Source organism: Culex quinquefasciatus, chromosome 1 (genome assembly GCF_015732765.1).
Source record: "Culex quinquefasciatus strain JHB chromosome 1, VPISU_Cqui_1.0_pri_paternal, whole genome shotgun sequence".
Lineage (NCBI taxonomy): Eukaryota > Metazoa > Arthropoda > Insecta > Diptera > Culicidae > Culex > Culex quinquefasciatus.
The window spans coordinates 1311127-1323977 of NC_051861.1; the positions used below are offsets into that span (position 1 = coordinate 1311127).

The 12851-nt window shown below is 43.1% G+C and overlaps 2 protein-coding genes and 1 long non-coding RNA gene across 5 annotated transcripts in view; 1 reads left to right on the forward strand and 2 right to left on the reverse strand.

Annotated features, from left to right (window-relative positions):
* The window catches only part of LOC6032047 (platelet binding protein GspB), a 121812-nt gene that overhangs the window by 12786 nt on the left and 96175 nt on the right, over window positions 1–12851 (reverse strand). The gene's annotated exons all lie outside the window — the stretch shown is intronic.
* LOC119765471 lies at window positions 961–6721 on the reverse strand. Its single transcript, XM_038249367.1, has 3 exons — window positions 6658–6721; window positions 2159–2368; window positions 961–1167 (listed from the first exon to the last, which is right to left on the reverse strand). The coding sequence occupies exons 1-3, from the start codon at window positions 6711–6713 to the stop codon at window positions 1071–1073; spliced, it is 363 nt and encodes a 120-aa protein (XP_038105295.1). The 5' UTR covers window positions 6714–6721; the 3' UTR covers window positions 961–1070.
* LOC119765472 lies at window positions 7329–9268 on the forward strand. The gene is made up of 2 exons (XR_005276755.1): window positions 7329–8383; window positions 8473–9268. It is a non-coding gene; the product is annotated as an uncharacterized LOC119765472 (long non-coding RNA).

The window sequence follows — 12851 nt, forward strand, 5'->3', positions numbered from 1 at the left end:
GAGATAGACAATAAGGAAGTGGGTTAGGACAGGAGGGAGAAGGTCAGGTTTAGGAGGAAGCCGTGACAAGAACGTGACAAACAGGACAATAAACCGAGGAGTTAAGCTTGATGCGACACCAGTGTTTTCCTGCCTCGTGAGCATAATTTATGCCGACCCTGAGGTTCAAAAGGGAGTTATTTGGACCACCCACTCACCCCATTGAGTTTTATGTTTCGATCCCCTTGCCTTGTAGCATGAAATAACTAAGAGGGTCACCCTAGTAGACCCGAAAGTTATACTTTGGCGCCCAACTTAAAAGTCAGTTTATGCTACTTGTGCAGGATACACGTTTTACTTCAATAAGGTGTTCGCCGAGGTCTCTGGGAAAACGCCCTGTTTCGTACCCAGTGCACTCTACAAATCTCACAAGTCACACTTGCACGGCTGTTTTTGACCGAATTTACCTGACGAATAAATTTGCATTTGAGGGGTCTTGGAGTTCTGTCAATGATAGTGAGAGACTGCCAACAGAGAAGAGGTTCAACTTAAAAAGATCAATTGTCGGAAAATTTAGTATACTAACTGTAAATTCAACAAAAATCCGGAACATTTCTTCATCTGTGCACTGCAGTCATCTTTTCATCTCAACCAAATAAAACACCGAGCAGAAAAAGTCATTTATTGATCCATTGATCATTAGTCTCATTCACAATTGAGTGATTGATTGGTATAAAAACTGTGATTCTTAATTAGCTTTTACAAGCGTGAACAAATTTTAGGTTTTTCAATTATTTGCAATCTGCAGCAGGCAGATCAATTTTGCATTCTAGGAAGTGCGTGAACAAATTCTATTCTAAAAGAGCAATTTACAATTTGTGACTGAGCAAATTTCTAGTTACATTTTCCAATTATCTCATTTTTGCGCTTGATCAAAACCTAGGTGCACTTATTTTAAATTTTACGACGTTTATTTGTGTCGTTTGATTTTTGTTATTTATTTCTTTTAAATTTCTAATTTTCTTTGATTTTCCTTAATCTGCCATGGATTTAAACCAACTAACTGCACTGTATCATGGGATGGACACAGCTCACTTGACCATTGATGAGCTGGACCATGAACTGAGGACACGTAGCATGAGTGATGCGGCTTCGCGTAGTCGAAAGGAGCAAGCATTACGCGTTCGTCTGAAAGAAGAAAAAAGTATGTTAAATGTTGAGTTTCGGTTTGTAAGCGTATCAGTTGATGAAGAGTTAGCAGTATGCGAAGATAAGATGAGTTGGATTAAACGACATCTGGAGAGTAGTAGATCACAACAAGCTCCCGCTCAGGTATACAAAACAAGACTGGTTCATTTCCTATTCCGGTTGATGCGTCTCAAAGAGAGAGTCACCGATGAGAGGAAATTGACCAGCATAGCGACACTCGCGAGAGTATGTATGGAGTTAATCAATACATATTACTCGCTCACTTCTCACCTTCCAGTAGTTAGAGCAGCTGAGTTGGCTTTGGTCAATGAAAGCGTAACAAAATTGCTGAGAGATGAAGTGGTGATTGAAGAAGGACAGATAGAGAAAGAGAATGAGAAAGGTACTGGTGATGGTAACAAGGTGCAACATAATGCTACGAAGGAGAAGCTTCTTGCTACAAACAAGGAACTCATTACCGTGGTACACCAATTGATGAATCAGATTCAGATGTTGGAGGCAACCCAGAAGGAGAAAGAAAAGCCTTGCAAATCCACAAACAGTACCCAGATCGCGGAGAGAGTTACCAAGGACTCAGGAGACGGAAAGCCAAAACCGAATGATTTTTTTGATTGGCTAAAACAAAAGGGCGTAGAAACGAGTTTGAATGAATCGGAAGGTACAGAAAGCAACGACAAACCAAACGTGAATGGAGCGTCAACACACGGGGGAGTGATGGTGAATAAACGTTTGCCGATTCACAAGTGGGCGATTCATTACGATGGTATGGATAACGGACGAAAGCTGAATGAATTCTTAAAGGAAGTTGAGTTCAATGCGCGTTCGGAACACTTTTCCGAGGATGAACTGTTTCTGAGTGCTCACCACCTGTTCACTCATAAGGCACGTGCGTGGTTTATGGAGGTGAATGGAAACAACGAATTGGGTTCTTGGAGGAGATTAGTAGAGGAGTTGAAAGCAGAGTTCTTACCTGTCGACATGGATTATGTTTACGAGCGTCAAGCCAGCAACCGTAAACAAGGTGCTAGAGAGAAGTTCCAGGACTTTTACTTGGACATGGTCCGGATCTTCAGGAATATGTCGAGTCCTTGGGATGATAAGCGGAAGTTTGAGGTGCTTTTCCGGAACACGCGTGAGGAGTGCCAAATCGCCATGCTTGCCGCTAACATCTCCGACATTCCTAAAATGAAAGAGTTTTGTAAGAAGTTTGACGCTATAAACGGGAACATGTTTCGACAGAGGAAGGAGAGGTTTTCCTCAAATTCAGTGAGGATTGACGAGATTAAAGAACAACAACAACATTTCCACAACAGCAACAACAGACAGTTTTTCCAGCAGAAGCAGAACAATTCTGGTGGAATCCGACACCAGAACCGGAACCAGGACAAACCGAAACAAGAGACACAGAAGCGTGAGCAGAACGAAAGCTCACAAGAAAGCAGAGAGCATCAGAATCGTGAGGAACCAAGGAGGGGAGTACAGACCGGAACAGGAGACTAAACAAACACAACGGAGTTCAGCATCTATGTTAAGCGGAATCAAAGCCTTGCAGCGGATTGTGAATGCTTACATTCCTGTGAAGCGGGGTGTTTGCTATAATTGCCACGAGCCAGGCCATGGTTTTGCTGATTGTCCGATGGAGCTGAATCTCTTTTGCGAGCGTTGCAGTTTTCCAGGTTTCGAAACCGGAAGTTGTCCGTTTTGTGAGTCTAAACCAAAACGGGACTGCTCAGTAAGACGAAGCAGGCGTAAACAGATTCCACCTGAACCTCACGATTCCGGCGAAGAGAATCCAGCAGAAATTTTAGATCAGCTCGGCTATTCACGGGTTAGAAGAGAAGTTGCGGGGGGAGTCTGAGATTGCATCGATGCTCATCACCCTCAGTAACGACTCTAGGCCGTTTGTGAAGGTCGACATGCTGGGAATTTCTGTAATTGGATTGCTCGACAGCGGAGCACAACGAACAGTAATCGGAGGAGAAAACTGATGAAGGATTTACAACTTAAACTTAAACCCACAACTACAACCCTGAAGACAGCAGCAGGACAAGATTTGGAAGTGCTGGGGAGCACGGACATTCCAATCACGTTCAACGGAATAACGAGGATTCTACCGGTTCTAGTCGCACCGAAGCTGGCACGGAGATGTATCTTGGGATATGATTTCTGGCTGCGATTCGGGATTAGGCCAAGCACGTACGAGTTCGTCGATGCGATCGACGAAACGGAAGAAGTCAACGTAGAAGAAGAAGAACATTTTAGTGAAGAGCAGTTACAGCAGTTGGAGGAAGTCAAGAAGTTGTTTTTAGTCGCACGTCCAGGAAGTTTCGGCAAAACGGATCTGATCGAGCATAAGATCGAGATCAAGGAGGAGTTTCAGGGAGCGGATCCTGTAAGGAAGAACCCGTATCCTTGGAGCCCGGAAATTCAAGGAAAAATTCATCGAGCTGTGGACGCCATGCTGGAAAACAACATTATTGAACCGTCCGACTCTGACTGGGCTTTACCGGTGGTACCGGTGAAGAAGAGAGACAGCGAAGACGTCAGGCTGTGCCTGGACGCCCGGAAGCTGAATGAGCGAACCAAGAGGGATGCATATCCTCTCCCCATCAAAACAGGATTTTAAGCCATTTAGGTCCATTTAAATATCTGTCAACGATCGACTTGAGTCAAGCTTTTCTGCAGGTGCCCCTGAATGAGGATTCGCGCAAGTTTACAGCGTTCTCCATTCCAGGAAAAGGCCTGTTTCAGTTCACTCGCTTGCCGTTTGGACTGATCAATAGCCCGGCAACCCTCAGCAAGTTAATGGATCGAGTTTTAGGTCATGGTGCACTTGAACCTTCCATTTTTGTGTACCTTGACGACATTGTTGTGGCAAGTCATTCTTTCGACGACCACATACAAAAGTTAAAAGACCTTGCGAGACGGCTTTCACAAGCAAACTTGTATATAAATTATGAAAAGTCCAATTTCTGTTGTCCTGAACTACCGTATCTCGGATATATTTTGTCCAGAGATGGACTCAGGCCTAACCCAGATCGAGTTCAAGCGATTCTAGAGTTTCAGGTCCCAAATTCGATACGGGCTTTGAGGCGATTCCTCGGTATGATAAATTATTACCGCAGGTTTATCGAGAACTTTTCCGAAATAACTGCTGCTCTCACAAACTTACTTAAAAATAAGCCTAAGAGGGTGCAGTGGACTAAGGAAGCAGATGAGGCTTTTCAAGTCATCAAGGAGCGTTTGATTTCCGCGCCCGTGATGGCCAACCCGGACTTTAGCGTCCCGTTCTGCGTGCAGACCGACGCTAGCGATTCCGCTCTCGCAGGAGTTCTAACGCAAGTTCACGATGGGGTAGAGAAGGTTATCGCATATCACTCGGAGAAACTGAATGGAGCCGAGCTCAATTACCATGCCGCCGAGAAGGAGGGATTGGCCGCGCTCCGGTGCATTGAGAAGTTCCGTGGTTACATCGAGGGAACCCATTTCACACTCGTCACGGACTCGTCTGCGCTCTCATTCATCATGAGATCGAAGTGGCGCTCATCTTCGCGGCTCAGCAGATGGAGCATAACACTTCAACAATACGACATGGAAGTCAAACATCGTCGCGGAAAAGACAACATCGTGCCGGATGCTCTGTCTCGGTCGATGGAGTCGCTAGGTGCGAACGATGGAGACGCGTGGTACAACAACCTGTTTCAGGCTGTGACCGAGGATCCCGAGAAGTACATGGACTTCCGGATCGACGATGGCCGGCTGTACAAGCTCGTTTCTTCTCAATCGGATGTTCTAGACTACCGGTTTGAGTGGAAAGAGTGCGTGCCGGAATCTAAGCGTCGAGAGGTGCTGAAAAGCGAGCACGATGGAAAGCTTCACATCGGCTTTGAGAAGTGCATCGAGCAGCTGAAAAGGAGGTATTATTGGCCGAGAATGAGTGCCGACCTCAAGAAGCACATTGGGAGATGCGACTCGTGTAAGGAGAACAAACATTCCACGGTGTCGATGGCACCAGAGATGGGAAAGCAGCGAGTAGCAACAAAACCGTTTCAGATCGTGTGCATGGACTACATCCAATCTCTTCCCAGAAGCAAGCAGGGCAATGCCCACTTATTGGTCATTCTTGACATCTTCTCTAAGTACTGCCTTCTTGTTCCGGTGAAGAAGATATCTGCTAGTTCATTGTGCACGATTTTTGAGCAAAATTGGTTGCGAAAGTTGTCGGTACCACAGTACTTGATCACGGACAACGCCACGACATTTCTGTCCAAGGAGTTCCAGGACCAGCTGCAAAAGTACGAGATTCAGCATTGGGCGAATGCTCGTCACCGTAGCCAAGCGAACCCGGCGGAAAGGCAGAACCGAACGATCAACGCGATGATCCGCACGTACGTTCGTGAGAACCAACGTTTGTGGGACACAAAGATCTCGGAGATAGAGCACGTGTTGAACAACACGGTGCACTCAACAACAAAATTCACCCCACATCGCATAGTGTTTGGGCACGAGATTGTCACTCGTGGTACTCAGCATCGGTTGGAGAAAGACGAGGATCTCACAGAAGAAGAGAGGATGGAGGCGATGAAGGGAGTGAGTAGAAAAATCTGGGAAATGGTGAGAGAGAATCTTAAAAAGGCTCACGAGAGCACAAAAGGACATACGATCTGCGTCACAAGAGGTACTCACCTTCGTTTGACGTTGGCCAGCGGGTTTTCAAGCGGTCGTTCCGACTGTCGTCCGCAGGTAACGATTATAACGCCAAGCTGGGTCCTCAGTACGTGCCGTGTGTCGTTGTTGCCAAGAAGGGCACAAGCTCGTACGAAGTCGCCGACATGAATGGAAAGTCCCTGGGAGTGTTCTCAGCAGGTGACTTGAAGACGTAGTTTGCCACGCATGGAGCATGAATGCAGCCGATTCCCGTGGAAGGTCAGGAGGTGCTCCGACAGCTAGTCCGACAAAAAGTTCATCTGGTCCAGTTGTCCATTCCCTTCTGCATAATTCCGCCATGTTTCGGGAGTGCAGGTGCATTATGTTGTGCAGCAGTGCGATGCAGATGCACTGTAGGCAGGTTTTGTAGAAGAAAGTCGACAGAATTAGTAAAATCCTAGGTCAATCATAGAGAATTGTTTTTTTCACATTTTAATTGATTTTAATTTGTTTTGTGTTGTTTCATTGATAGGAGTTGATGAATGAAATGCAGTTTGCACATAAATGCAGCAGTTGCATTGATTATCTTGGTATGCGGTACTGTAAAGAGCTCATCTAGTACTGCACTACTTAGTGATCGATGGCGTATGTCTGTATGAGTGCGAATGTTGTACGTAAATATCATAACCTCGAAAGTCACTGTCCAATAGTAAATTTCCAACAGTTTTGTGCGAATCGCAACAGTTTTCTAGTCAGTCGTCGTGTCTTTCAGCACACCTCGTAATCTGAGAAGTCTAGTCAGTTCTAGTTCACCGTACTTACCTTTGAACGCATATTTTCCTCATATCATTTTTTTTTCTTTCATTCACATGTAGCATATCAACAATGATCTTCCAACTAGGAAATCATTAAGTTTATTCGACCTCACTTGAGAATCCACTATTTATCGATCACAAACGCGTAACCAGATCTGGTGTGATCCCAAACTGATTAAATATCCCTCAGTGAGGGAAGAATAAACTCAAAATTTTCCTAATTGAAAAACCATTGCGACTTACCATATTATTCAAGCACATATTGATCACATGGAGCTTGACAATAGTTTGACATTAGCATGACAGTTGACAAACGGGAGCTGATTGCATACACAGATGAAGAAGTGATAACGTTATCAACACGATCGGGTCAACTCCGACAATTGAAATATTTCGCGCGCGCGTATGAAATGAAGATGGTACCGTAAAATTGCGTCGTTTTGAACATGTTTTTTTTAATTTATTTATTTCCGGAAATTTAGGGTATTTTTGTTTATTGCATGCTTAATTCATTCAAAAATATAAAAAAAATACAAAAAAATAAATAAAATTGCTTACTTAAAAATTCCAAAAATCAATTATTCATAATTAAATTCTTTGAATTATCTCAGTTATCTGATTGGAATCGCTGGAGACCGGAGTCGATAAGACATTGATGGTCAGTAGAGACTTATTACAGTCTTGAAACAGAGAGGAGCTTTCGAGCGATGATAACTTATGACCCCGATCCAAAGCAGGACTGATGTAAATAGAAAAATGTTGCATGCTAGTTTTAATTTGTACATATTTTATTTGATATTTATTTATTTGTTATTTATTTATTTATTTATTTATTCTGTGATGTAAATTGTAAATTTTGTAAATAGTAACGGTTTTAAATTGTTCCTCATTTTTGTTGGTTAGTAGGACTTTGTGATGTGTTGCTGGAGGCCGGAGTTGAAGAAACATTGAGGGCCAGTACATTGGTAAAACCGATTAAACAGCGTGGAGTTGAACACTTGTGTTACAACGATGAAACCTTATGACCCCAACACAACCCACACTGTGCGAAATGTCTCCTTTCAAGTATTCGTCTGCAGGACCTAGTAAAACGCATTTTTATTCGAGTAAATTCCTGTCAACTACTGCGCGCAAAACATAAGAAGTGTGAAAAGTGATTTTGTGAGAATGCAGTGGTTACGACGTAGGTTCAGCAGGACGCTACATCTTATTGAAGTGAATGTTAAAAAAAATATTAGCTTCACTAATATTTTTTTACCCGAGTGGGAGGAGAGTGTAACCAGTGGGTGTGTAGTGAGTGAATTCCAGTGACACAGGGGCAGGTTAGCGAGTGTGTTCGTTGAGAGTGAGACGATTCGGTTTGTGTCACCCACGGAGAGCGAGCGCGACCACCCCGTATGAGATCGCCAATGAGATGGAGTAACGCCGCTAGCCACCACCAGAGGGCCGAAGAACATCGCAAGGATGGTAGCGGTGGCGAAAAGGATGATGATGATGATGGGGCGAAATATGGGACTTCGCCGGATCAGAGGTTCGCGGTTCCATGTCCTGCCGTAGATCGGCCATTTGCCCGGTGTATCGGAAAGTGTACGCGTCGTACAGATCGCGAAGAAAGCCGTCCGAGCTACGCTTAAAGCTCCGCGGCGTGATTAAGTGAAGTGCCGCGACTCACCAAGGAGAAGGACTTCACGGAGGACACGGAAAGACCGTGCAAGACACCCCAGGACATCCAGGTAAACCCGCGAACCCGTCAATAACCCTGATCTGTGCCCCGAAACTAACGCCCAGTGTAACCGCCATCTTGTTCCCCATCTCATCACAGGACCCCGTAGTTTAGCTACAAAAGCCGGAATCCGCGACTCGGATCTCCCGGAATAACCCGTGGCTCGCCAGTGGTATCCCCAACCCGTCCACCGTGCACAATCGGTGTCGACCAGCGACCAGCCGCTCAAAGCTGAGTCGTGTGAGTCCTCCATCCGGGAACCACGAGCCACACCCGAAGACCTGCCTTACATCAACCAACCCTGCGCCGGAAACCGGGCAAGACCAGCGGTACCTTCTGGGACAGCTGAAGCTCGAGTCCGTCAACACACTCGAGGACGCGCAGAGGGCAGGCAAACGAGGGTCCAGCGAAGGCTGCAGCAGCATCAACCCGTGCGTCGGAACGTCGACGGCCACGACAAGCCACCCCAGGCCAGCGAGCAGCGCGAGCAGGCCGAGGTCGGAGACAGCGATCGCGTCAGCAGATCCAGCAGCATCGGCAGCAGTAGCTGAGGGGCCCCGAGCAGCAGGTCCGCCCACGGACAAACAAGGAAGAAAGTGTCAAGGTAGGAGATAGACAATAAGGAAGTGGGTTAGGACAGGAGGGAGAAGGTCAGGTTTAGGAGGAAGCCGTGACAAGAACGTGACAAACAGGACAATAAACCGAGGAGTTAAGCTTGATGCGACACCAGTGTTTTCCTGCCTCGTGAGCATAATTTATGCCGACCCTGAGGTTCAAAAAGGGAGTTATTTGGACCACCCACTCACCCCATTGAGTTTTATGTTTCGATCCCCTTGCCTTGTAGCATGAAATAACTAAGAGGGTCACCCTAGTAGACCCGAAAGTTATAAAATCTGCAATTTTTTCCGTGTACCTATTTTTTCTCAAAAGTCCTCAACAATACCTACAACTTTGCCGAAGGCACCAATATGATCAGAAAATTCACTCAAACTTACAGCTGTTTGAATATGTACATACCATTTTTGTATAAACAGCAGCCAAAATTGTATGGAGACTTGTATGGGTGAACCAATGACGCAAAATAGCTTATTTGGTCATAGGGAAGGCCCCCACAAAGTTTGAGCCAAATCAAAAAAATACAAATAAAATCCATTTCCGGTTTTGGTAGAGAATTGCTCAACTGTTAAATTCATCAAAAAACGATAAGTTTTAAAATGTTTTTCGAAAATGGGTTTAACATTATTTTGTTTGTTTTTTTTTCTCAAGGGACCATCCATAAACCACGTGGACACTTTTTTGGGAATCTGTTACCCCCCCCCCCCCCCCTCGTGGACAATTGTCCATACAAAAAAAAAACTTTTTTGTATGGATCGTGGACAATCGCTATACCCCCCCCCCCCTAAATTGTCCACGTGGTTTATGGATGGTCCCCAAGCATATTAAAAAAATCCGTTACCTAATACACGGATAATGTAAAACGTGACATTAACGGTGATTTTAATTTCTGTATCTGAATATTAGTCAATTCTAATTTCACTGAGTTTGATTTTTAACATTGGATTTTTTGTCTCAGAAATATTTAGAAATTTTTCAGAAAAATAGCTAAGCTCTTTAAAAATATTACAGAAATTAACTTCTGAAGATTATGCAAAAATATAAAAAAAAACTTTTTTTATTGTTATGATTAAATAATTCATCCACATAAACTTCAAATAATTTTGACTAACTTTGAAGAAAAAGCATAAACATAAATCAATTCTAGTGTAGTTCTCGCATTTTTTTTCATATTTTCACAAATATTTAATAAAATGAATAGATTTTTGATTCACATATCATTTCTACTGTTTAATATATCATGGCGTTGACTTTTGTTGTTAATAAACTTCGCTAAACAACATGTTTAAAATGAATTTTAGAAGAGTTCTAGGAGAGAACTTTGGGAGCGTACTTTTATTACATTATGCAAAATTTGGATTCGTCCCTCGTCCATACAAATTAAAAAAAAAGTATGGAGCGTAACGCGGCCTTTGCCCACCCCAACTGCGTTACGTAATAAAAGAACTTTGGTGTATAGGGCCTTCTGCATACAGAGCCAGCCTGTTTTAATCTTTGTCTTTATTGTAATCTTTGTGTACTGTAGTTATTAATTACTTGTCAGTCTGAGGCCTCCACTTGTTCGAAACAATGTTTCCTCTGAAAAATGTTTCGTTTACTTTTTTATTTAAGTGATTAAGACAATTGAAAATGGACGTCGGATTCGTGATCAACCGTAATAAAAAGTTTCCCTCAAATCGGAGCATCTGTTTGCGATTTCTAGAGAGTAACTAATTTTAAATTTCTAATGTTTCCCAAGAATAACATGCAAAGTAGCACAGCAAGGACTTCAAAGAATGTTGAACGATGAAGTTGTTTTCACAAGTCTACCCATTACTACTAATGGCACAATAAAACCATTTCCTCCCGGCTCTTAATCAAAAAGCGCCAACAATTCATTACCGTCGTGACTCGAATGAAATATAACGCCGTCATCGTTACAAATAGTTGGTCATAAAACTTTAAACTTTTCCCCCCACAAAACATTATTGTTTCGGACTACCTCCTTCAATCAAATTTAAATATTTTCATGTGCCTGCCGTCAGAACAAAAAAAAAGGTCTCCCCTCAGCGGCACCCAAAAGTTTCTGTTTACACTTCGATACCCCGGCCCCCGGGCCGCGTGATTCGAAACATTCCGGATCCAGATTTGGAAAAGACAAAAAATCACTCAGCTTGAAGTTTCGGCACAAGGTCTTCTTGACAAATATTAATCACTGGACGGGCACAGCTTTATCGGACTGCTCCCGCCGAGTCATCTAGGACTACAGCAGCGAAGAGGAAGTCATTCTCCCAAGGCTAAATGGCATCCCTATCCGGATGCTGACGGTTACCAGGGAGGAGAAAAAAACGTTCCCATTTTGTCTTTTTTTTGCTTTTGCGTCCAGCGCCAACGGCTCGACTGTAAATATTTCTCTCTCGCTGTTCCTTGGAGCACTTTATGAATATAAATTCATGAACTTTTCCTCATAGTGGAAGGGGGAGGAAAAAAGGGGTGGATCCGCTCGCAGTGACATTGATGACAACTTGCCACCGGACGGAAGGCCGTTAGGATTTTTCATGAGTCGGCAGACCATAAAAGAACGGTTATTGACTGATAGCACTTGCCCTGGGGGGGACGTTCATGGTTTCGCTTTTTCGGAGTTGTTTTTGATGCTGCGGTGAAAAATAACAGATTCTTTTAATTTTCTGAACCAGTGTTTATATTGGGGGAGGACCGGGTCGTTCCGAAATTGTGCGTTATGTTGCTTATCTGCTCCCGGAAGGGTGCCCCCATTTGTGAGCGATACCTTATCGCGTATCCTTTTGGTCCTCACTTTACACAAATTTCAGATTTTCAATGAAAATAAACGATCCATTATTCGATGTGCAGTCACTGACGGCGGTGGTCACATTCACCAGCAAACGATGAGCTATGATACGGTGAGAATAATTTGGCCTTCGGCAGCTGGGCCAGACTGCTGGGTAAAGAGTAAAGTTCTGAGACATCCCGGTCTTGGTTGGATTTCGCCGGCAAAATTTGCTCATAAAAAATGATGCACAGACTGTGGGCAAAAAATAATGAAGGTCGATGTGGTTTTTGGGTGATGTTGGTGAGGAAGGAGCCAGAACGGGGTGGTTAAACATTTCCACGACGTTAAGCATAAGCTTCATTAACGGGGGTTTTCATCGCGTGTGTGTGAAGCAATTCTTAAATAAAATCCATTGAGGTAGTCTTCAGCTTTCCGCTAAAAAAATCCTGCCGCTCGTTTTGTCCAAAGAAGCCATTTTACATCACTTGTTCGTCAAAACCAAAATAATTCAAAAGGCTAAAATTTTAAAAAAAGAAAATTTGTGCTTTGAACAAGGATTTTTAGATCGATTTGGTATTTTCTGATAAAATTGTTGTGAAGCATATTAAAATAAACAATCAAAAATAATACCTAAAACCATTTTCAGAGGGGACATCAAATTTAAAATTCAACGTTAGGCTAGTACACATTTTCTTTTTTTTTATTGGCCCTTGGCTCTGGACCAGATTTAAGTTGAGCCAAAAGAAATTCAAGCCTTATAAAAAAAAGGAAACTTAAACTATCACAAAAGGTTTTATTCATTTTAAAACTTATATGTCTGTCAAACATTTGTAAAGACGATGAATTTATGATATTATTTATTTTCTTAAAATTCATTGGAAGATATGAGGGTCAAAAATTCAGAATTTTTGATAAGAAAAAAAGTAGGGTAGATTTGATTTAAAAGGCAGGAACAATAATTTTGAAATGTATTCCAAATAGTTAGCCATTGATTGCACAAACAATATAAAATTTGAAATTACAAGCCAAGGTTTCAACATTTGGATGAAAAAAAGTGTTTAAAAATGCGTTTTAAAATATCGTGATATCGACG

Bases quoted from the DNA above. Each gene is read 5' to 3' on its own strand.
- LOC119765471 (XM_038249367.1), bottom strand. From the start codon at position 6,713: ATGCTACATGTGAATGAAAGAAAAAAAAATGATATGAGGAAAATATGC. The intron at 2,369-6,657 runs GTAAGTACGGTG...CTTTCATTTTAG, and splicing joins AGGAAAATATGCGTTCAAAG to GAATGTCGGAGATGTTAGCG. The intron at 1,168-2,158 runs GTAAGAACTCTG...TTCTTCTTTCAG, and splicing joins AACATAATCCATGTCGACAG to ACGAACGCGTAATGCTTGCT.